The 26998-nt window shown below is 36.8% G+C and overlaps 1 protein-coding gene across 2 annotated transcripts; it reads right to left on the minus strand.

Moving 5' to 3' along the window:
- Window positions 1-3694: 3694 nt before the first annotated feature.
- Smp_022810.1 (putative rab-2,4,14) lies at window positions 3695-16879 on the minus strand. 2 transcript variants are annotated; one of them, XM_018788457.1, is made up of 6 exons: window positions 16731-16879; window positions 16600-16687; window positions 16428-16567; window positions 14374-14456; window positions 12833-13106; window positions 3695-4659 (listed from the first exon to the last, which is right to left on the minus strand). In XM_018788457.1, the coding sequence occupies exons 2-6, from the start codon at window positions 16643-16645 to the stop codon at window positions 4612-4614; spliced, it is 591 nt and encodes a 196-aa protein (XP_018653997.1). In that variant the 5' UTR covers window positions 16646-16687; window positions 16731-16879; the 3' UTR covers window positions 3695-4611. The 2 variants fall into 2 exon arrangements, with proteins under 2 accessions (XP_018653997.1, XP_018653996.1); XM_018788456.1 differs by having other exon boundaries at window positions 3695-4611; window positions 16600-16879.
- Between the last annotated feature and the right edge of the window lie 10119 nt (window positions 16880-26998).

Here is a 26998-nt window from a genome sequence, read left to right on the forward strand (position 1 = left end):
TCTAGATAACAACATACAGAAGTATATTGTGGTTAAAATTACTTAATGTGACCTTATCAATTTCAGTTGGACATTCAATATGATTTAACGACAATACTAACCAACATAATCGTTAACAGTAATTGTGAACGAGACAAATTTATTTTATAAGCTGAAATTTGATCTCAACAGAAAAAAGGACGTGGATAGTTTGGCCCCAGTTAATTTTATTGCGTTGAGCATAATCAAAGCTTGAGTCAAGTGTACATAATCGACACTTAAACACCGAGTGGGCTTGTGATATCAATAACTAACTAGGTAAAATTTCGATAAGCAAGTTTACATATGAAATAGTAAGCGTTTTTGGTTTCTGATATCCCTGACTGAACATGATTTGTAAGTCATAGATATTCAGATAATAACTTTTAATTAGGAGCATTTTCGCTCAACAGAGCATCAGGCTCCATACCAATTTAGTTTATTAAAGAACCATCTTTAACACGTTTACTCTAAGTTCAATCTGTTGTTATTAACAGGAGAAAATCTCTAAAAGACAATTGTTATTATGACAAGTTGTCCGAGATAGGATTCATTCAGAAAAGTGTCTAAATACGACATCTTTCGAAGTTAGTTTTGAGAACTAGAAATTTTAGACCGAATAGTGTAAGCTAACTAGGATATTATTAACAACATTATTTCTAATAAACATATGCATGAGACATACTATTGATTGGTATGTGCAGAAATCCCAATTAGTTTCTGTTTGTTTTCATTACCAATACATAGTACTGTGATTAGTATATCAGTCAAGGACTATACCACTCTTTAAGCTTATTTAATGCTTTATTGAAGCCTCTGACCCAAAACCAAAACAGACACATGCTTATAAATAAACAGTAGTAAATTATTTCAATCTGATAACTTACTTAAAAACTGACACTGGCGTCATTAAGCATAAATTTTACGGAGATCTCCAGATACGTTAACTGAAAACATACTTTTGGAATTAACACCACATTGAATTCATAACTACATTTAAAAAAAACATATTTCGATGAAAACGTTCCTGTCGATTCCATTTATAATAGCATTTATAACAGAAAATAAATGTGTTGAATCAAGCACTTTCGTACATTTGTGTATGCTTAGCATATTAGACTTTGATTTTCATTAAAAATTTCATTTCAAAACCTGAATCTTACTAGATTTAAGTACTTCTCCCGGCATGTTGTGCTGCGCTACACTGATTTCATAAATGATCACGAAAGCTGACTTCGATTTTGAATAGTCATGATCAACTTCGAAATAGGATAAATCTACACTTCTGCGTTATCCTTTATTACCGTCCTAGTAGGTGCTCTCTTATACGTCGGGGCATGTCCGTCGATAAATAACTTGTTCACCTAGCTTCATATAACCAGATGAACTAACAAACGCATATTAAAGTGGTAAAACGAGACAATCTGCCTTTTGTAAAAGTCTGAACTAATGAGAGATTATTATTGTTATTATTAATAGTAGTAGTATTATTACATGTTCAGTACAACATGAAATTCTCAGAACGAAGCATTTTAACATGCTCCTTTCGTGAAACAATATAACCGGTAACTGCACACATATACATATGAATTAAGTAGATAAAATATCTGGAATTAAATGAAATGCTTTTTAATAAGGATATGCACAGCTTTTAGTAAGAAACATGTTTAAGAATACAGGTCACTGATTAGGTCAGCTCTTAAGACTTGTTCGTCACACTGTATTTGATAGATAAAGTTATTAGCGTATTAACAGTAAATTTCTAATGTTTCCCGCAGTTATTTGCCCGGACAATCCCATAAGGCTTATTATGCAATATTATCCTTAAGCTTCAAATTAGTATATTTTACCCCTGAACGTTTATTAATCTTGAATACTTCAGTGGTACGCTTCATATTTACTCAAATAAAGTTATGAGGACGAATATTGTACGAATACATACTAACACGAAAAGCCTGTTCATCACATTTATTGTTTCATAACACCGCATTGATGATTTTGAACGTGGATCTCTAAGATATCAAGACATTTCCAAAAGTACTATCAAAATAAATGGATTTAAAATAGTTTCTCACACCCACATATCAGCAAGTGACAATGTTAAACAAAGTCTTTAAATAAATTATCCGGTTAAGCAGCACTAACCAGTTACACAATGTTGATAGTCAATACAAAGTCACGTAAATCGTTTAATGGTGCATAAGGTGTGGCTCAAAATGTACAAATAAACATACTCTGTGAGAGTTAGAGTTGCTGTCCAGATGGGATTGGCATAGACCTGTGAACATCGTATGAGCCAAAAGCTCACACAAGGTAGATAGTTTCAAACAATGTTTTGTTGGCATATGTAAGAAATTTAGTAGACGTTCTGAAAAGCTAACGACTTTGTATAGATACCTCTTGTTTTACTGAGCTGCCAGGGGACAAGAAACTCAAAACAGTTATGCCAAAAAATATTCACGTTCATCTGTTGCGTCTACATTTCGACAAACAGGTAGCTTATAGTCCATAACTGTCATAAAAGTGTCTCCATACTTTATAAACTAGTCAAGTAGTGAGAACAGAAAAGATGCAGTAGACCGAATGACATAGATTACAAAAACGATATACTTTTTATCCTTGCCTATTGATACTTATTTTACAATTAAAACGTATACATGAACTCATTAGATTAACAATGTATTATGACCACTATCGGATTTTAATTTCCTTATTTAACTGCTAGGTTTTCAACAAGACTTATTCGGATGTTAAATATAGGTTGTTTTTATTAGCAAAGATAAAACCAACTTAACAAGAAAGCAAACTATTTGCTTGTTGACTTTTTGAAATACAAATAAAAGGGCGCAAGAATCGTTAAGGAAATTTAGTATTAATTCACATCCTCTAGTTATTGTGGTTGTTTGTACGCGTCTAACAACTAAGTTCTTACCTGAGAAAAATCAACCATTTGATATCAGTACTAGGAACATTATCATATTGGAGATGATTTCACTATCTTAAAACACGTCTCTTTAGCATAGTAACATATTGAGCTAAATTAACTAGATAGCTTAACTGAATCGTACAACCAAATATGTCTATTATGATGCAAATTACATCTGAAGAATCATCAAAGAAACATTAGCTTCGTCATATAAGAATCTATACTTGAAATATAAATCAAAATGTTTATAGATTACATACATCATTACTGAGTCTGTTTAAATAAAACAATTATTGACAGTAGAATAATTAATCTAATTGTACTTAGAATCATGGTGTTTGAATAATAAGACAAAACTTCACGGAGAACTTGTAATATTTGTTTAAATAAATCGTGAAAATAACTTGCACTGTCTGAAATTATGCATCCATGGAAATGTAATAGCATTTTAGGCGTGTTATCTATTATCTCTAAGCACTCACAAAAACATTCTGATTAATATTACCTAATTTTATATTGTTATCAAATCATATCAATAGGATAAAAGTACTAGAAAGCAAACATCGTATCAATGCTCAAAATGTTTTCCAAATAATTGCAAATAAATCTGGCTTACGGAAGCATATTGAAGTAATAAACGTGAATGTTATAAATATGGCTTAATAAGAAAAATCCTTTAGATTATCTTTATCAATTAAAGATCATCTGACGTAAAGTATAAGCTAAAATGAGTAGCTCATGAGAAGAATTAAACGAGTAATAAGGTTTATTCTGATATCTGACAAAAAGAATATTTATAAAAGAACCTCTCAATTACGATAGAAATTTTTATACACACTTGAGCACATTTCAATAAAATGATTATTGCTAGCGACTCAACAGTTAAACAAATAAGAATACAACCACAAAAGTGTGTGTGGAGAAAATTCGACACAAAACAATTAATTTTGTTTCACAAAACTGTCTATGAAAGATACACATTTGGTAGCTAAAAAAATGTCAGGAACAATATTTCCGTACATCGGGATACACAAACACAGGATGAAAATAAAAGTTAACAAGTAACGACAGTAAAATTAAATAATGCGAAGGCAAGATGATAAACTTCTTGCTTCTTGAGGAGGAAATGAAGGAATGTGTTTTCACAGCATGTATCATTTTATAGCTATTTTGTAACATTAATGTTGCATGATTAGAATTTGGATTTTCATTTGGAATGAATAAATATCTGCATTCTTTTATAACGTATTTATAGAGATAATATAGACAACTAATTGATCGAGAATAGTGAATAAAGTCAAAACAAGAAAAACCAAGAAATATAAAGTACAGAGAAGTTGTCGAACAACAACGTACAGACAAAAAGACAATAAAAGTATTCATTCAAAACAATGGGATACAAATAAAGCACATGAAATTACAAGGTATAAAAAAGAGCAAAATAAATGAAATAAAATAGTGAATGAGAATCATAGAATGGTTGAACTTAACATAAAAATAATTAATCGCAGTTGTAACTTTTACTATCTTTCCATAAATTGATCTTTCTTTGGTATCACCTAACAACAACGCCTTCTTAGATTACCTCCAGAATCTGAGCCAACCGGACCGTAGGAACCAGTTTGTCGAGTATTTATTTGCTGGGGACCTAACTTTATGCCATTTGCCTAAGTTACAAAAAACAAGTACATTGTTAGGCGAGTACGGAGATATATCTGGCCATAAAACGGGATAAGAAAAATTTTTTAGAAATAAAAGTTAGTTAGCAAGCTAGTTACAATTGGATTGTTAAACAAAATTAAGTCTACTTATAATTGAAAATCATTAAAACTGAGAATTATTCTTATACGTGGGAAAAATAGTGTCTTATCGGAAGCCAACAAGCAAGGACACTAGTTATGCAGTCAGTCAGTTACAACGTAGAACTTCGTAAGTACGTACATCAGTTCGAGTTGCCATACCACATTAGCACAGAGATGAAGTTGTCAATTCAAATCCCATAGTGGTAGAAGTAGTAAGAGTATAAGTATTATGTGAAAGATAAGGGTTTGAAGATGTTATTGAAGGAGTATAATCCAGTGAAATAAATTTGGAAAGAGAAAAAGGATACGGACATGAAGAATTCAGAAGATTAGAATTTGGTAGAACACAAAGAGTGGATGTGCCTTCGCCATTGCAAACGATTTTGAGCCATGTCATTCAAGGTCTCTAACCATCGATTGCTATCGTCTCGCGAATCCCAATCAGGTAGTTTACACCTACCAACATGGCTCAGTTCACTTGTCAGTGACTTCATGGATTTGTGCCACGTTTTGGTTTGCCCGCCCCTAGCTTTCTTCCAACCTACTCCTATACCATAAAACATTGCACGTCGGTGGTTGGGCATACGTAACACGTGTCCCAGCCATCTCAACTGATGAAGTTTCACTTCATCAATCGATTTGCCATCCTTACCTAGTACCCGTTTCCTAACATCTGCATTACTTACCCGGTAGTCCAGGATATACGAGCAATGCGTCAAAGACACCTATAATCGAACACTAGTAGCCTACGAATATCCTCTACTCTTATCGGCCATGTTTCACTGCCATAAAGTAGGACGGAACGGACTACTGCACAGTAAACCCGTCCTTTTGTTGCTAGACGGATATCTCGCCTACGCCATAAATGGCGCAAGTTGGCGAAAGCTAGACGAGCCTTCTGTATCCGTGCTGAGATTTCGTCACACATCAGACCGCAAGGGCTGATGAGACTCCCAAGATTAGTGAAGCTGTCAACACGCTCAACCACTTCGCTCCCTATCATTAGTTCAGGTGTCGATGCAACCCAATCCTGAAGTAACAATTTGCACTTTGAGGGAGAGAATCGCATCCCGAACATGCCTGCATCGTTGCTTATAGTGGTCAGAAGACTCTGCATTTTGTCAGCGTCTTCACCGAATAAAACTATGTCGTCGGCGTATTCTAAGTCAACAAGTGAGTCTCCCGGTAAAAGTTCAACTGGAAATTTAGATGATGAAAGTGTTATCGCTAAAGGCATGTCAACGACAAAGTTAAACAAGAATGGGGAGAGTGGACAGCCCTGACGAACACCACTTGAGGTAACCAATTCTGATGACAGTTCGCCATAGGCTGTAACTCGACCAGTTGTGTCCGAGTAGAGAGCCTTTATGAGGTTAATGTACTTCTTTGGTACTCCTTTCAGTGACAAACACTGCCATAGAACCTCATGATCAACGGAGTCAAGTGCCGCCTTAAAATCAAAAACTACTACTATTGTGGGGCGTCTCAATGTGTGTCTGTGTTCTAGGACCTGACGTAGAGTGAATATCTGGTCTATGCAACTACGTCCAGGTCGAAAACCAGCCTGGTTTTCTCTAGTCTGCTCTTCACGAGCTTTGGTTAGGCGTCCAAGTATTATTGAAGCTAATATTTTAGACACTATATTAGTCAAACTGATTCCTCTGTGATTGTCACAGGAGGACTTTTGTCCTTTCTTATAGACTGGCACAATCAGTGACTGGGACCAGTCAGATGGAATTACGTCCAGTTCCCAGATTCTACCTAAGACCTCAGTCAATTTCGCTGCTAGTACTGGACCACCATCCTTAAAAATCTCAGGGGTAAACATGTCAGGGCCTGCGGCTCTCCCTCGCTTTAGATTTCCTATAGCTTTTTCAACCTCGTAGAGAGTTGGAGGACTTACCTCAATTTGCCAATCAGGACGACTGGGGATCGTGGGTAACTGAAGTGTGGCTGAAGGCCAGTTGAACTGATCCCTAAAGTGTTCTGCCCATCGATCCAATCTCCTGGATTGAGAATGAATGATATGCCCATCTTTGTCTGAGATAGTTTCGCTAATAGTTGGGTTCCTAATGCCGGTTTCTTTAATAAGTCTGAATAGCTGTCTGCTGTTACCTATTGCCGCTGCCTTTGCCATCTCTCTTGCTTTCGCTACCCACCACTGTTCACGATCATTGCGTAGGCATCTTATTAACCTTCGCTTAAGCTGACTCCGCTCTTCGTTATGTTCGGAGCCAGGTGGGATGAGTTTTCGAGCATATATCAGTGCGGTAGATGCTGCCGAAATCCATTGTTTCTCCCTGACCTTATGGCTTACCTTACTAGCGGATATCACTGCTGTTTCCACAGCTTTTCGGATGTCATTCCACGCTGCTTCGGGGTGGGCACAACTTACATGTCTGTCTAACTGTTTTTCCAGTTGTTCCTGAAATATATTCTTAGCTTGCCTATCATTAAGTAGAACCCTTAGAGGCTTCCCTGCAGTGTCTTTCCTACATCCAGTAAGACGCAGAGAGATACGTGCTCTCACTAGAGCATGATCTCAGTCTAAACATGTGCTCTAGAATGAGCGACAGTCTTCTATCGAGCCCCTCCATCGGTGGCTGATAGCGATGTGATCTAATTGGGTCCAACGTTGGGACGAATTCGGGGGTCGCCATGTCAAAAGATGTTTTTACTTATGCTTAAATTTAGTATTTGCAAGAAATAGGCGGTTATCTGAGCACAGCTGCAACAGACAGTCGCCATTATCTGTTCTTTTAGCCACGACACCATAAGATCCTCCCAGGTGTCTTTCCCTTTCAGTTAGTTTACCTACTTGGGCATTAAGGTCACCAGCTACTATTACTACATCAGAACGCCTAGCTTTTCGGAGAAGGTCAGAAAGTTTCCTGTAGAACCCATCTTTTATATCGTCTGAGCTGCAGTCAGTGGGAGAGTAGGCAGAGACGACGAAGAGATAACGACGAGTTTCCCTATTTTTCCGAGTCCTTACTGATCCGTTTAGTCGGACAGCGCATAGACGACTGTCTACTGGGATCCAGTCTAAAAGAGCTAGTTCTGCCCTAGGACTTAATGTTATACCTACTCCAGCGAGGCCACGGGAAGCAGCATCAGGCCTTCCAGATACACGAAGCGTGTATCGAGATGGTTCTTTATTTTGATTAGGTGAGGTCAAATGAATGACACTACTCGGATCTTGTATGCTCGTTTCGGAGACGCAGCACACATCGATGGTGTAAGATTCTAGAGTCCTAGCTAAGGAAGCCTGTTGTCCTATTTGGCACAATGTTCGGACATTAAAAGTTCCTACATGTAGTTTAGAGCGTGGTTTCAGGAGACCAGGAATAACGTTCCGTGTACTCGAATCGTTAGCCCTAGCGATGCGAGGTGATAAAAGGACGTGGGAAGGGTTAGTCGTGGAGATAAGAGAGTTATTAGGAGGTGTAGGAAGGATTTGAAAGTGACCAACTTGATCTCGTGTGCTGTTACGGGTATGAGGGCTAATATCACTTCCCGGTTGCCCAAACCGTGGAAGGGTATTTCTTGAGGGACCTGAAAAAGAAGTTGGATTAGTGTTGGTCTTAACGACCTGGGAGCGTGACCGCAGTGCCCAATGGACAACAGCTTGAGGCTGGTCACGCACGGCCTTTTTGTGGGGGATTTTTGACGTGTTAGCTCCGTTCTTCAAAGGACCTTACCGCCGGAGACGGAAATCCGTGGGATAAGGCGAGGTGTGCATTTTCTAACCCCACTCCTAATTGTGGGAAGGCAGCATCGCTGTCATGCTGGTTGTCTGAAGGAAACTTCACTGCCGTCACACCTCTGTACAGTCGGCGGTACGACTTCGCCTTCGGACCTTGGGATTGCTGCTTTTAGTCTTACCGCTTTTCAACCGACCTGTCTGGCATGGTAGGACCTTGAGGAACGATTGTTCCAGCCAGCATAGCTCGATTGGTTCATCACGATAAGCAAGCCCGACCACCACGTCAAGGTAGCAGCAACGGTCGGGTTATGCATGCATGCATGAAAAAGGTTTGTTGCAGTTTATGAATCCAAGCAAATGTTTCTTATGGCGTATTCCTTACTGAATTAAGGAGGTTTACTGAAGGTTCAAAGACCAAAGTAAACATACAACTCATAGCAAAAAACCTGTTGATGAGCGATATAAAAGCATTAGAAGATATCAACAGCACAATTGACAGATACTTCCATCGAAATACTTTATACTAACACTACTAGGATACGGTTTCTCTTTATCTTCAGAATACAATAACGCGACAGATTTAAGCTTTGCCATCTACTTTGGTAGGGCCATTACAAACTCCATAAAAACTGAATGGACAGCTTCAATTTAGTACTAAAATCTCCTGGACTTTGTACGAATAGTTCGTACTCCATTAGTAAAAACTAACAACTATGAACCGTTTAGCTATATCATGCGAACAACAGATAACGACCTATGCATTTCAAATGTCAATGACAATATTAAGATGCGTTCTACGTAAACACACACTTAAGTTATCTAACAATAAACAAGACTAGATTACAATTATTGTAAAAAATTAAATGGGTCATCTTGATAAAATTTGACGTCAGTGATATGAATGTTAACTTATATTGTATGATGAAAATATCTAATTTCATTGGCAGTGAATTATTTATTATGAATAAATAAATAAAATTTCTAAAACCAATGTGCAAACTCGTTTGGAAATCTAGTGAAATAAAGATTCACGTGATATCAAAAACCAATGAAATAAATACTTGGATATATTTATTCACAATTCGGTCGACTTCACAGCTACTTCAATATTATAAATAAACAAATGATGACAGTTGATTTATACGAACACTGGTCAATATTTGAATAAATAGTAGGACAGAAGTTAAGATCAGAGTATATAGAAGACATTATTTTCGAAAACTATACTTAAAATAATCGGAGATAAAAAAGACGACGGCTTGTGGGAAGACATTTAACTACGCCTGCAGCACCCTTGGATTGCTGACAACTTTAAACCTTAATAAAGGAGGAAGGCTAATTGCAGGCTCAATAACCACACCTCGTAAAAGTAACCCAATCAACCCACTTAACCTTAGTCATGGAAGTTCAAGGGTTTTCCGATACAACAGTTATTCACGCCTCATGATGAAAGCACACATTCTTCGGCAACCATCAACCCCATATCTCCTACGACAAAAAACAAAACCCAAAATTAATATAGATACATGGAATGTCGAAGACTGATAGAGATTGGGACAACCATTCAAGTAACAGTGAAAATGAGTTGACGCAACCTGAATGTGTTTGGAATAAGTAAAACCCACTAAACACAATCTGAACAAAAAGACTAACTTCCACAGACCACTCATTGTGTTTCGTTCAGAAACAGAAAAATTCAATACGCACAACGAGTCGCACTCACACTATCCGAAGAACCACGATAAGCGCTTATAGGATGAGAAACACAAGGCTACAGGACCATTTAAGCATCACTCAAGACAAAGAAACGAACGACTACGATCAACGCCATCCTGTACAACGCACTTGCCAGTCACTACGGAGAACATCATAAATACCAGTTTTACGAATGGCTCTCTTCAACCAAGGTCAAAGTCAGCATTCTCAGCACTAGCGTCGAACAATCTTATTGTACGAAGCTGAGACGTAAAGAACTACCACACTCACCACCTAAAATGTGCAGAAATTTACAAACAGCTGTCTGCGTAAGATACTTAAGATATTTATTGGTCAGAGACTATCAACAATAACTTACTCTGTCAGAGAACATTCCAGCTACTAGTTAAGAAAATTAGGGAATGACACTGGAGGTGGACTGGACACACTTTGAGAAAACTGTTAGCCCCTATCATAAGGCCAACCCTAACTTGCTAAGTCAGCTAAAACGTAGGACCAGGCACATATATGCATCGGTTCAAGTTGCTACACCTCATTGACACACCAAGATGGAGCTAATTCACCTGGCTTTTGGAACTTCAATGTTCCATTCAGGCTGTTTGGGAATGATGGGTAGTTGTGCAGTAGCTGAAGGTAAGCCGAACTGCTCCCTAAAGTGTTCCGTCCATCGTTCTAAACGTCTGGGCTGAGAGCAGATGATAGTTTTATCCTTTCTGAGATTGTCTCGCGTACACTTGACTTCTTAATGCCGGTTTCTTTTACTACTCTGAAGAAATGTCTGGTGTTACCTTCATCCCCCGCCTTTTTCATCTCTTTTGCTTTTGTTGCCCACCATTGCTCACAGTCGTTCCTTAGATTTTTGGTTAACCTAGATCTGATTTGTTTTTGCTCTTCATCATGTTCAGAGCCTGATGATTTTACGAGAACCCATTAGTGCAATAGACTTAGTAGAAATCCATTAGTTTTTTATAACCTTTTGGTTTAAATTACTAATAGATGTTACTGATGTTTCCACAGCTGTTCGTATATCTTTCGAAGTAACATCTGGTTCGGCCTCGTTTTCAGAACTGCCTAGATTTGACCTCAGTTGTTCCTGGAATCTACTTTTGGTTTTCTCATCCTGCAGTTCAATCCTAATGGGTCTTCTTAGTGTGGGTTTTCCACGTCCAGTGAAGCGCAAACAAATGCGTGCTTGTATTAGAGCATGATCAGAGTCCAAACAGGTATTCCAGAACGAGCGACAGTCTTCCATCGAGCCTCTCCAACGATAACTGATGGCAATATGGTCTATTTGAGTTTATCGCAGTGCCCAAGGGACAACTGCTTGAGATCGGTCACACACCTTTTTGTGAGTAATTTTCGTGTTAGCCCCGTACTTATTGGAACCTTACCGCTAGAGACGGATATCCATGAAATAAGGCGAGATGTGCATTTTCAGGGTCGACAATTTCTAACCTCACCTAACCCTCCTTGTGGGAAGGCAGCATCGCTGTTATGCTGGTTGTCTGAAGGAAACTTCACTGCCGTCAAACATCTGTACAGTCAGCAGTACGGCCTTGCCTTCGGACCTTGGGTTTACTGCTTTGAGTCATACCGCTTTTTAATCGACCTGTCTGGCATGGTAGGACCTTGAGGAACGATTGTTCCGGCCAGTATAGCCCGATCGGTTCATCACGATAGACAAGCCCGACCACCACGTCCAGGTAGCAGCAACGGTCGGAACACGGAACGTGGAGTCGTTAGGGAAATGGAAAAGAGGTAAAAAAAGGACACATGGCGTCGAGAATCGGAGGTAGACGTCAAGACAATAAATAGTACTTGGCAACAACTAGAAAGGAGAAGTCATGACTTTGTTGTAGATTTCCGATCAGTGACCTGTGCCCCAAAGAGGTAACAGGCCTAAGGATGTAGTGTGGAGATAATTGGAAACTTCTTATTTTCACCAAATTGTTCGATATAAATTCAACGGCACTATGAAATTAATTCACAAATTAATTTTTTTGGAAGTCAAGATAATAGCTGATACGTGGACATGTCATTTCTGAAAGGATTAACACGTGCATTCAAGCATAAGAAAAATAGATTATAAAAGACAAGTTCGGAATGGTCGAGTGTTTAAAACATTGATCTTCAGAAATGATGCGGCAGGTTCCAACTCCCCTTCACCTTATTTGGTTTGAGCAGTTGGGTGGTATTCCTGATATTTGCCACACAAAAAGCCCTACCAATCTTCAACTCCTTGGGAATGACCTCCAAGGAATTTCAAGCGGATTTAATACGTATAAATTGGACTTGCGATGCTCGGTGATATGGAGACTGAGATATAGAATTTTCATGATAAGTGATACTTTGTTAAGATACAAATATAACAAGAAAGTATTTGCAATTTTGTCAGAGTCCATTTGCTCAAAATTTAACTTTCATTCTACTTCACAGTAGAATATTTGAGGGTCAAGAAAACTTACGTCAAAATAACAACCTCTGAATAACCACAGGTTTAAGGAAGACTGCTTTTATACAACAGACCATGTTTACGTATATCCGATGAAGGTTAATTAGTTAGTTATTTTTATAATGATCAAAACTAATGAATAAAGTATCTTTATACAAACCTAAATAAGGTATTGAAAACGAAAACTTTCTTTCAAAACAAAAGACACCTACATCATTATTGATATCTAAAAGACCTAGTTGTAAACGTTCATAGATAGCGCGTGCGGTAGTAGCAAAAGCTTGTTCTACATTTACTCCGGTTTTAGCTGATGTTTCTACAAATAATAAATTATTCTCTCGTGCGAATGCTTCAGCTTCTTCCTGTTTAACCTCTCGTCGAGCATCCAAATCACACTTATTTCCAACCAATGTAATAACCATATTTGGGCTTGCATGCTGCCGAGCATCTTGTAACCAGGATGCCAAATGGTTGAATGTATCACGCCTAATAAACATCAAGCATTGAAATGAAATCAACATAAAATATGACCGATTGATTTTACAAAATACTGTAGAGAAAAGTAAAGTTATTCAACATATTAGATTACGACTAGCATTTAATAACTGTGGAACAAGCATTTTACTCAATAAATTGACTTTCATAGGCCTTGAACTTATGCAACATTGATTAATAAAATGAAGATGCAGATGTCAACGTCAAAACAGAAGATAAAATTTATAGCTGGGTATTACAACTATAATGACGAAAGATCAGTATTGAACCTGAAGCTATCTAAGTAAAAGATCTAAGTGGAGTGTACGAATTCGGACTCACCACATTAACATGCACTTCGCTGGTAAACATTTCAGAACTTGGAAGAGGGAGGTTAGCCTCAACTAAAAATCAGTTTTTACACAGAACTTAAAGAACAAGAGTGTTTCTGCATTGAATTTTACACCTACGGTTACTGGGAAAGACTGAAAGGAGAACTCAGCAACATGACAAGACGTAAGCTGAGGCTACTGATAGACTTGGTGGTATCAAGTTATGGGGTAGTGATTTCGTGCTGAAAGTTCAGTTGTAGGTCCGAACCCCATTTCAGCTACTTTGATTTGGATAATCAGGTGATGTCATTAGCCCCTAAACGTGTTGGTAAATGATGTACTTAAAAACTTACTTGATATATGAGTTACATCAAGCGAAAACCATAAGCTGTAACCCGAAAACTTCAATGAACCGTTAAAATTATTTATCTTTCTTGTGCCTGAATTACTATGATTATTGAGGTAAACCTATAAACGGTTGGCTTGGTCTCAGTAGTAATAGTTTAAGCAATTTATCAGTCAATACAAGTAAAAATAACTTTTACTAAGTCCGTTGGATTGAACGAAAGTTTATTTTATCATTTTGGTAACATTTAAATTCAATTAAGCCACACTAATCGTTTTATTTCTGATCCATTATGATATATTAACGATGGCCTGTAAAGCTAAGTAAACTTGAAAAGTGCCCACACTCAACTGTCTACTAAACTGAAATAACAGCTAAGAAACGTGACATTCAATTTGCCATTTACAAATCTAGCTAAGAAAAAAATAAGCACCAATATCTACAGTGACGTTGAGGTGCCTAGGACGCTCTAGTTCTTCATACTGAGTCGATATAAAGGGAAAACGTATCAAAATAAATGCAGTTATTGCTTTCAATTAATATTTACAATAAGTTAGTGGAGAAGTGAGGAAATCTAAAAATCACGGGTTTTATAACAAACCTGGTAACATCGTAAACTAGAAGAGCACCTGCCGCACCCCGATAATACGACCTGGTTATGGAACGGAAACTTTCTTGCCCAGCCTGCACAAGAATTAAAGTAACGGTAAATAAAATGTAGTGAAGATGAACTGAAGTTTCTGGAATTAGTGTGATTAGATAGAAATCTAGATAGACGGCTAATTAACTTTAAATGTAGAATATTGAGTACATATCCAAGCAAATAACTAGTCTTTACTTAAACAATGATCATCAACACGACACTAATGTCCTAGTACGAATGTACTCCTGAGGTTTAAGAGCCCACAAACTTCGAAGACAGTCGTTAAGATGAATATACAGTAATACTGTTTAAGAATGTGAACGACTGCAGAAATTTTGTTGTAGAAAATAAATAATTGATACGAAATAACCTTAAAATTAATTTTTATCAATAGTTAACGTCAGTTGGGACTTATTTTCGCACATAATATATAGGTAAAGTACACTATTTAGGGACACAACGAAGTGTTTTAAACCCAAGATATTTCATAATTACAGCTCGACATTTATAAAATATACAGTATTCGAGGTTAGTATTGAGACCATTTAAATAACAAGAATAAAGTTGAACCAATCAGTATCAATTAGTACAATAGATATAATGCCATAAACCTAATGTTTATTTATTTGACCACATAAATATTGGTACAAGGGGGCACCAGATATATATGCGCAACACAAAAAATTGTCATTTCATTTGATTGTGTAAGGACTATGATACTGCCCGGATGCCCAGACCGAAGCAGGTGGTTTCTTAAGGGGCCACACCCCGAGCCTTTGACCTAAAGGTCTAACCCACAAGGCAGTGGAGCATCGTGAGGAGATGCAGTCCCATGGTAGCCGGTGACCAATAATTGGTTCATACGTCATTTTTTCCCTCAGGATCCTAGAGCCCATGTACACCATTGGTTTGAATCAGGGTTTTCCAACTCCCCTGGGTGGACTTTCGCTGTCCACCAACCCGGTTGAAGCGCCGGACATTTGCTTTTCGTCCTCTCGATTTCGTAATCAACACCCCCGCCACGAGAAGGCAGTGAGTAGGACTTCCCTGGTAGAGGCTATGTACGCGTGGTCGTGTGAGAGCATTTCGACAGAGGGCGGGCCCTCCCCACTCTCAGCTGTACCAGGGCATTTGTCACTATAAAAAGAGAAATATCACTGGTACCAGTTACTGAACACCGATGAAAATACAATCGAAGGTGAATAGCAGGCTCCATATTTAACATACAAATGTAATTAGTCGATCAGGATGAGAAGTGGAAGTCCCTTGTCACGAACGGTGAACAGTCTCAAAGTACTCATATTATTTACATGGTAAATTGCAGTTTTACTAGATCAAAAGAACTACAAAATGGACTACAGCATTGACCCACCGAAGCCCAGATTTTGGACGTCAGGTAATTCTAAATGAAACTGATTGGTTATAAATACTTCTTAAAATAGAGACTTATACAGCGAAGCTTAAAATGATATATTGGTGATTAACTAATTTAGGTACAACTAATCAGAAAAAGTCCCATGACCCACCTACCACTACATAAGTACCAGCTTTAGAGCTTACGTGCTTACACGAAAAATACTTCAGTAGGATTAGAGCTGTCATAAATGCCTAGATTTAGCCAAACGTTTTTACAGTTAGATTACAATTGATGGACGAACCAATAAAATTTAGGGTAACAGGTCTCGGAATTCGGCCTGAAATTTACTCATCTAAATAGTTTTTGACACATAAGCTGATGTCAGGTCGTAGAGAAAACTATGAATATAAATCTTAACCCCTACCATCAACTGTAAATCATAATCCTTTTTCTTCACAATGCTTTATAAACCCTCATTTCGCCCTAGTAAGTAAGCGGACATTCTAAAGTTCACTTTAACGTCCCTCAAAGGTCGTCCATAAGTTATCGTCTCACCAATTTTAGGCTGTACCTTTGTTTCAGTTTGTTTCCGAGGGAAGGTGTATTGATTACTTAATAAAAGCTCGGATAAGTCTGGCTTTAAAAGGAAACTAACCGTGTCCCAGACTTGAAGTTTTATTTGCTTGTCACCAATATTCACCATTCGAGCGCCAAACTCTACCCCAATCGTTAAATCATATACAGGTTGGAACCGTTGGTCCGTAAATTGGAGAAGCAAACATGATTTACCAACAGCTAACGAGGTAATTTCCACGTACACAACATACCAGTGTCCCCAATTATAATATATTTGAACAGATATGCATAAGACATTCTCAGTTTAGTTTAAAGTATGTGGCCAAAAGTGTGCTATTCCTAAAAACACCACCCAATATATGCGCAGTCACGTGTAACGTACAAGTTACTGTCACAGTTAGGTATTCGATCAAAAATTAATGTCAGAGATCTGCTCAAATGTGTTCAACCCGCAAGACAGGATACAGATTGAAACTACTGACAGTCGACATTCAGCAAGGCCAACCTGCGACAGTACAAATGACCTAGACCTGTCAAATGTCCTCCCTTATATTCAATATACCCAATATCAATGCGATGAGCTTTATTTCTTTGCACCTGCTTCATGTTTTGTCGGTACGGCTCTAGGTATTTAGTAATGTCTAAAGGCCACTAAACCGTTGAAATACGAAATTTGTGAAATCGGTCGGCATAAACTTATTCTTTTCTTTGTTCCCCACTCTTAGTGTTACAGAACAGCTCTGAACTTTTGAGAACTTCAGATGAAATCATGCTAATCGATCAGACGCACCACTACCAGTGAATTTGACGGAATTTCGGTTTTGTATATTTTCAGTTTAAATGAGTGACCTCGTCCTAGACCAGTATAGTTCCCTGAACCAACAGCCATCACACTACCAGACAGAAGATTGGTCAATTGCAACACAGTAATTATGAGTTTAATGTGCAGATGGGTTAAGGGCTGACAAGTATTAGGTAGAAAAGGCCTCAGCTATTCTTAAAAAATTGAGGACTTGGCCTAAGCCCATCAATTCTCAGAGAGGATGAATAGATTAAATGTAATCTTATGACGAAACAAAGCAGCAAGCCCTGATGATTTAACCCTACCGGTGTTCAAGGTTAGTGGTCCAGTTTTGCTGTTTATTTGGCCAGGCTATTAGCCAGAGTCTATGAACTGGATGTAATCCCATCTGATTTGTCTCTATCGCGAACCGTTTTAGAATATTGGAAAGGGCAGCAACTTTCATGAGATCTATCTAAAATACTACTCTCAATAATCATCCAATCCCTAACATGGGCTTCGGAAGAGTGGACTTGGAGACCTAGACCCTTTTCCAGACCTCGATGTAAGTAGCCCAAACATACACAATTCCTCAACGTCCGAGGCACAAACGTACCTGTCAACTCTGAACAACAGCTGTTTTTCTCAACCTTAATACAGGATCGAACTCCGTGGATTAACAGTTTGTATGGCAATGTCTACAATTGTAAGGGGTACCAAAAAACTACATTGACCTTGTACAGGCTTCCACTCGAAAACCACTAGTCGAGCTACAGCTTACGGTGAAATCGCATAGGAATTAACAATTTTATTCAGTCTTCAAGTCTGTATGCTCTCTCTATTATTGTTTAACTTTATCATAGACATTATTTTAGAGATAACACTCACATCGTCCAACATCTCATGGGTTGATCCACCAAGAGGTTCTCTTAAAGACGTAGAAAAAGCATATGAAATGATTTCGTTTGGTGAAGACGCTGAAAAAACAATCTTCTCAATTCTTTGAGCAATAGTGTAAGACCTTTTCGGAATATCTTTCTCTATCGCGATGCGAAATTCCGCTTCAAGAACGGGTCTAATCAAGCCTGAAACTCAGGATAGGGAGTGAGGTAGCTGAGTATATTTATAACTTTACTTATATTTAAAGTTCCATCAGCCATGAAAAGTTGGTTTCAGACAAAACCCCGGCACCGATTCCGAAAGGCCAGTAATAATGGAATTCGGTATGGCTAGGAGTCGTTTTTACACAAGTATCCAAACTGAGGAGAACACAGTGACAGCTGGAATAATTGAATTTGCAAATCAAATCAACCGCGGAACCATGTACATAGGTATTATTACTACATACAAACCTCTCACTTTCGTCAATATACGGGATATCTGTTTTATCAACTCAAGGATGAGTTTACTGCGCAGCAATTCACTCTCTCCTACTTTACAGGTATAAAACGCAACCTTTAAAAATGGAGGATATTCGTGGGTTACTAATATTATCCCATATGTGTCTTCGAAGTATTACTCGTATATTGTGTAATTCAGTAATTCTGAAGTTAGACGCAGAGTATTAGTTAGGTATGAAAAACCAGTTGACAAGGTGGTGAATATTTATGGACTTCGATGGTTGGGGCATGTTTTACTAATACCTATCCAACGACTATATCAACCGGCAATATTGTCTGGTGTAGAAGTAGGGACAGAAAAACCGAAAAATGACGTCAATTCATAGAGCCACCGACTGCTGGACTGAGGCATGTAGTAAGTGTGTACTACCTGGATGGTGTCCAAGCGATTATCTCAACCAGTGGTTGAGACCTTTCAATAACATGACTAAGAATAGTTCTCAATGGAGCAGATTGATTCACTCCTTGTTTACTCTAAGAACCAAAGTTTTTAAACTCCCCAAAAACTTCTATTGTTATTTCACTAGTTTATGTTTCCTTCTGTTACCACTAATATGTTGCTGCCTCTACTACACTGGGACTTACTCCGATAATTTCATTTCACTGTGCTAATGAAGTGTACAAACCTGAAAGTCAAAAAAGAAGTTATAGAATTTCAGTCAGTCAGTCAGTCTCAACGTATAACTTCGTAAGTACGTACAACAGTTCGAGTTGCCATACCAAATTAGCACAGAGATGAAGTTGTCAATTCAAATCCCATAGTGGTAGAAGTAGTAAGAGTATAAGTATTATGTGAAAGATAAGGGTTTGAAGATGTTATTGAAGGAGTATAATCCAGTGAAATAAATTTGGAAAGAGAAAAAGGATACGGACATGAAGAATTCAGAAGATTAGAATTTGGTAGAACACAAAGAGTGGATGTGCCTTCGCCATTGCAAACGATTTTGAGCCATGTCATTCAAGGTCTCTAACCATCGATTGCTATCGTCTCGCGAATCCCAATCAGGTAGTTTACACCTACCAACATGGCTCAGTTCACTTGTCAGTGACTTCATGGATTTGTGCCACGTTTTGGTTTGCCCGCCCCTAGCTTTCTTCCAACCTACTCCTATACCATAAAACATTGCACGTCGGTGGTTGGGCATACGTAACACGTGTCCCAGCCATCTCAACTGATGAAGTTTCACTTCATCAATCGATTTGCCATCCTTACCTAGTACCCGTTTCCTAACATCTGCATTACTTACCCGGTAGTCCAGGATATACGAGCAATGCGTCAAAGACACCTATAATCGAACACTAGTAGCCTACGAATATCCTCTACTCTTATCGGCCATGTTTCACTGCCATAAAGTAGGACGGAACGGACTACTGCACAGTAAACCCGTCCTTTTGTTGCTAGACGGATATCTCGCCTGAGCCATAAATGATGCAACTTTATATTTTTATTTAGTTATAAAATTTAAGAACAGCGAGTGAAATTAAACGTTATATGTAGCGGTTATCAGGGGTCTTTCAGGTGAAGTTAAACTGTGACGTCTATGTTGACAAAAATGAAATTACTGATGTCACCATAGATACTGACGTCTTTACAATCTTGTTGACATGTGAATTTAACTCAGAATTATACTCAAACAAATGAAATGAACAACAAATCTTTTTATGAAGTCATTTGGCCAAAAGGTTTCTTAAAATATTCTGATTTAGTTTTTGTCTACACTGAATGCTGTAATGTGTCAGTAAACTAAATAACAATTACAGTGATCTTGAAATAACGGATTTCTAAGTGTTTATTTAATGTGAAGTCACTTAAATTCTAGCCATTAAATTACGTTTTCTAATTGAACCACTCTGTCTTACAGTCAGCCATTATGTATCACGATGTATGTTGAAGTGGTAGGTATCATTACCAAGGTGTGAACTGTGAATTATATCAGACATGGTAGCTTGAACAGATGGCTCAAGTTGGACGTATAATGAGGCCTTCTTTTCTATTTAGAACAGTAGGATTAAGCATGATATGGAAAGCTTCAGCTAATTTCCTTTCTTTGTAGTTGGGAAAAACTTTTTGTAATATTTTAATGTTTTTGATATCGATTTGGTGGTTATTGAAAATGGTGTGAACAGCTATTACTGATTTGCTTTGAAGTCTCTTCAGTTCAACAGGATTATTAGGCGGTTTCTTTGTGTACCTAATATGTTCTTCTGCTCGAGTCAAGACTTCGCGAAACGTCAGAAAAAACGAATTTTTATACTCATTGTGTATTACAAATATATTATTTTATTTATGGTGAAGTAGGTTTTTAGAACCATGAACTTATGTATTTAAGTAAAAATGTAAATGCGAAGTTTTTATTCACCGGAAAAATTCTCATGTTATTATACAATAGGAACAATAAAAATGAAATATTTGTTCGCTTGAAGCGTAGTTTCCCTATAGAAGACATTAATAAACTATTTAAACGTAGAAATTCAGTTGGTGTTGTTTGTTTGTATCTTCCCACTGCAATTGATTAGTCTCTTATTGGCATATGTGCATCCTGTGCGGATTGCCTCGATATTGCCTTAAGTCACAAGCTTTTTAAGCAAAGATGGATAGTGGATAGAACGCGCGTTTCGTTCTATTCAGCACTCGTCAGCTGGATGTACCTGCATCACAGAGTTGATGTCCACTTCAGGCCCTGGATTCCACTGCTAGCCACTATCCATCTTCGAATATTTAAAAGTTTTTTTTAGTTATTTCTGACGGCATAACAAAGACGTTGATTGTACTTTGAGTATTCTGAGGTTAAATCAGAATATAATGTTTGGTAGAAAATTAAAAAAGAAATAATCTGTTCATTAAATTATGTTAATTAAAAGTAGTCAAATCATCTAGCTCTGTGAATTCAATTTCATCATTATTAGTAAAATGTAGTGTCAATTTTGTTAAAAGACAAATGATAAATATATGTTAAATGTTTGGTCAGTCCATTTAGGTATGTAAAATGTGAAGACCCGAACAGTTTTCTTTTTTTAAGCAAACAAGTGAAATCAATCATCAAAAAAATAAAACAAAAAACCAATACAACAAACTTTTAACACTCATTTCTTTAGGGTTTAGATAGTGAGAATAAGTGTGTTTGTTGCACTACTGTTTGTTGTTGGAGAAAAACAATTAGCCATGCTACAAGTCAAACAAAATATACTATTAAAAAAACTAGAATAGAGTATGCCCACTTGCTATATAAGTAGTAAAAGTATTGAATATTGAAACTTTCAGTGTAGCCTAGTTAACTTGATGAAGCTTCTTATCCTTGTTTTTGTTTAATTTTCATTAAATATTATGATTTCAAGTTGGGAAGTAGACCAATGTTTTGAATTATTTATTAGGAATTCTGTTCATTACCGATACAAGTTGAAGTCATTTGGTAGTAAGGCTAACACTACATTATAGGGAGCTTCAATAACTGATTTAGATATGTATAGGTCTATACTTGTAAGTATATACTTCGATTTAAGACAGAACAAGAAGTACCTAATACACTGAAATTGCAGAATACATTTACACAGACTTTTATCATTTTACAATAACATGATTGGAAACCTGACTTTTTTCAATTTCTTTTTTTAATTTCTCTTAATTAATTATTTTTACGTGAATGAATCCCGTGACTTTGCCAATTAATCAATTCTACCAATTAATGTTCTGTTAATCAGTTTAAGCTTTACGTCAAAGATCTAGGTGAATAAATCGAAACTCAGACAGTCTATTTCTATTATTCCAGAAATGTTTATTTATAGTTTGGTTAATTATTGTTCAGTTACCAAGATTATGTTATACTTTTCCTAGAAGATAACAATTATACATTGTTCAAAACAAAATGTTGCGATTAGCATCTACTACGTTCTTATGTTTAATCATTGCACGAAACGTTAAATTACTAAATTATGTTATCTGCTATACTAAATAATCACCAGTCTCACCATGTTATGCCATTTTACGAGCTTCTAGTGAATTGAAATGTATGTTTCTATGTAATATAACTTATAATAGCCATTTTCATCGCAAAAATTGTGTGATGTGCATGTTGGCGTATATGATTCTAAGTGAGTGTAGAATAAATGCCTTTTAAGTTTAAATGCTATGAAAAAATTAAAGATGAAACTGCAGTGAAGTTATAATGAAATTCTAGTATAAGAGCGTATATCCATGTTACGTCTTGTAAGTTGAACGCTATATTCAGATACTAAGCTAGTTCCGTAACCCCCGAGCTAGAACTACTCAGCGCGACTTGAAGACCAGAGAAAAGGCACAAAGTATGAGGGAAGCACTTTACTACAGGGTTCATTTATGTACAGAAAATATAGGGATTTTACAGTAATTTAAGAGTCCTTGAGTTTTACCGAAAATTCTAGAATACTGCTAAACATAGTAGCAGTGTATCAATCAGTCAATCAGGATCTCCACATGTGACTTTTCCATTTTCGTTATTTTAGTAACATAACTTCACATAACTTCTAATTAATCGCTGATTGGTTGAAATGCACCTTGATGACTCCTGGGCTTGTCATGTCGCTTGCGAGAAAATTGCAGGGTCATCCCAACAATCCAAAAAATAGGAACCAACAAATATTTGAATAATATAAATAAAATGTAGTGTAACGGGTTTTTCAGAGGACTTCCATCCCTTACTCACCAACAATTGCAGTCAAGACAAAAAGTATAGCAGAAGCCTCTGAACCAGTAGACCTCAACATACACAAAGGCAAAAGCAAAGTCCTCAAATACAACAAGAAAAACACTAACACAATCACACTTGATGCAGAAACTCTGGAAAATGTGGAATCTTTCACCTATCTGAGTAGCATCATCGATGAATGTGGAGGATCTGATGCAGACGTAAAGGCAAGGATTGACAAAGCAAGGACTGCATTCCTACAATTGAAGAACATATGGAACTCAAAACAACTATCAACTAATTTCAAAGTGAGAATCTTCAATACAAACGTCAAGACAGTTCTACTGTACAGAGCTGAAATTTGGAGAACTACTAGAACCACAATCAAAAACGTACAAGTATTTACAAACAATTTTTTACGTAAGATACTGAATGTCCGTTGACTGGATACCATCAGCAGCAGCCTACTTGAAAGAGAGCAAACCAGGTTCTAGCTGAAGAGGAAATTAGGGAAAGACTTTGGACGTGGATAGTACATACATTGAAGAAATCATCAAACCGCTTCACTAGGGAAGCCCTAACTTGGAATTCTGAAGGGAAACGGAGAAGAAGACCAGAGAACACATCGCGCCGAGAATTGGAAGCAGACATGAGAAGGATGAATAACAACTGGAAAGGATTGACCAGGACAGGGCTGGATGGAGAATGCTGGTGAGCGGTCTACGCTTCTCCATGGGGGGTGACAGGAGTAATTAAGTAAGTAATAGGTTTTTGATCACTTAAAAAATATATGTTATAGAAAGCTAAATTATTACATATTTTACATACTGATGTAAAAAAAGAAATATGTATATATATTCACTTGTTTATTTTAATTATCAGGTCATTGAAAAAAATGCATTTTCAGCTACTTTTTGCATAATAATAACTCACATTTTTGATAGCTAATTAACATTATTAGATAAATCAATGCATAAATCGATGGCTTCACAGAAGTTTTGAATGTTGTACCATTTTTTTATGCTTAAACGTGAACATTGATGTTATACCGGAGTAGCAAACAGTAATGACAAAACTATCAATTTTGGCTTCAGCTCACTGAATATTCCCTTCAAATAAATGTTTGGTGACACTATTACAAAAGAAAGCACTGTTTCATGGACTTCCTGTGTATCTAACTGATGAAGCATTTATACAGTTACAAGCAACCCTGGAACTATATAATAATTTCAAGTGTATATGTATGCTGGATTGTAGAATTATCCGGAATTCCTCATTTTAGGTAGTCTATTATAAAAAAGGTTTGAAAAAATCTGTTTTTGTAGGGGTTTAAGAAGTGATGGCTGATGTCCTGAAAAAAAAGTAACCACCTTGAAATTCGGTGAGAAAACACTTTTCGGGTAGTTTATAAGCTATAGGTTGGCGCTTTTTAAACAACTAAGTTATGATGACTACTCAACAAATAAGTATTATACCATATTTTCAAACAGGTCATAAAGAAAAGGAATAAAACACAGACATTTATTTCAATATTGTGCTTAATTCCAACTATTTTGAAAGATATAATCTCTTTCATTGAAGTTTAGTCAGTAAATTAATGATCTTTTCTGTGTATTTCCATAGTGGTCTAGCTTCAATCGACTAATTGTTTCAACTATAAAATGACTCAAAACTCCACAAAACCCTCCTTCTGATAATAATCATCATGTGCAAACTAGTGACTGTCTTCAAGAGGCATTTCCTGGAGTTCTAGTGAGAAGCAGTGACCAGTGGAGTTCAACCAGGTCTGTTGGGAGATTTCAACTCACTGAAGACAGTGGTGAGCAGTGGCGCAATTTCGTGGATTGGTTGAGGTTAGACATTAACACCGTTGGATGCCGTCCAGCTCAATGGTCTGCAGGCTAAGCGTTCACACGCGAGAACGGTAGGTCCTGGGTCCGAATCTCACGAGGTGTGATTGTGGATTCGCATTGCTGAAGAGTTCTATACTAGGACGGAACGGCCGTCCAGTGCTTGAAGGTTTTCCGTGGTGGTCTAGCTTCAACTGACTCAATCTTTTTTAAGTTTGATGTAAATTGTACATAATTAGTTTACTATGAAGTTACAATTTATCGAATATTATTTCTTGAACTGATTTGAAGAACAAGAACATACTTTGTATAATAGTGATCATAATCAGAAATTGTCAGACCCTTTTAGTTGGAAGAAAGATCATTCCGTTTCTAAAAACAATAATAACATATAAATATGGCTTTTACATATTGAAATGACTTGTTCACAATCCCATACATTAAAAATCATCATTTATCACTGACATCTACATTCCAGAGGCAAATTCTAGACTTCTAATGCAAAGCTATAGTTAGAGAGTCCCGATCGTTTGAAGGATGAGACAAATATTACCAGTGGCCCTTATATATGGTCATGTAATACCGAAGATATACTGAGGTTAGAAATATAGATCAGTAGTTCCAAATAAGTGGTGTGAGCTAACTTGAAGGTCGTGGGTTAAACTTCTAGTGGGATAGTGGGAGCCCACATTATAGGAGTCCCGTACTAAGACGAAACGAATGATCATTATTTACGTTTATACCTCTGTTAGCCACTACCTAAAATATAATGGATAATGCCTAGATGACTTACAGTAATTTTAATTTCTAGAAATCAAAGTCTTAATACACAGATAATTAGAAGAAAGGTTTTTCTAGAATAATTATAATCAATAAGAACGAAATTGTCTACTGATAACTGAGTACCAACATTTTTACCATTATCTTTTGAAATGAAAAAATTAAATATCGTGAGATATTTAAGCTATAAGATAATCCCGTTAGGAAATCCAAAAATTTCCATCTTCAGAATTTCTAGAGACCAAAGAAACACCAGGAACTGTTTTATTCAATTGACGTTGCATAGTAGCATTCTAAGAAACATCTAGAAAATAAGGAATCAAGTGTTATGGTTTTGAATACATACTTACCTATACCGTTAGTATGTTTACACAAAGTTCTAGAAGTCCAAGTTCACAGCTAACCTCATAAATCGTCCTTTGAGTAAAGCGCTAACTTACATTTTGCTCCTTTTCTTCATTGTTCTAATTAACTTGTAGAAGCAGTTTGCGAAAAGACGGTAATCAGAGATCCAGTAGTAAACATATGAAATACTTATTTGAAATAGTTTCTAAAGGGATATATTCTTTGAGAACCGAAAAGTAATTTAGAATTGGACTGCTTTTCAAGGTTAAATGTAAATTTCTTGTCAAATACATCCATAAATCACACTAAATATCACCTTGAATTGTATCAACTAATTTGCATAGCCTCGTGGAAGGTAAGGAGGGCTGAATGGATGAGTCCTACTGGATTATCTGAGGATGTTCTTTGAAAAAAACGTATCCATCAGGGAAATAATTTACAAGGACATTTGCCAGTCATGAGCTGAATATACTTAGGACTGAAAAAATAATAAGATGTAATGTTTTAGCCGAAAACAATTTAGGGATTCATTAATTCCGATTACCTTCTTATGTTAGTCCTGCACTGTAACTTATAAACTTATTTATTTCAACAAAACTTAATCAACGTAAACTAAATAATCACAACAAAAGCATTGATTTATATCGACTTCATGGATTTAAACCAGTGTTGTATATTTCCCTATTCATCAACATTAGAAAGGACTTATTCTACCTGACATTTCAAGTAAATTGTAATTTACATTCTCTGGTACATGAAACTATAAACACATTAAGTACAAATACTCTTTGGATGATTGATGTGTTTGTTGTAATTAACTCTGTTTATGTTTC

Source organism: Schistosoma mansoni, chromosome W, assembly GCF_000237925.1.
Source record: "Schistosoma mansoni strain Puerto Rico chromosome W, complete genome".
Taxonomy (NCBI): domain Eukaryota; kingdom Metazoa; phylum Platyhelminthes; class Trematoda; order Strigeidida; family Schistosomatidae; genus Schistosoma; species Schistosoma mansoni.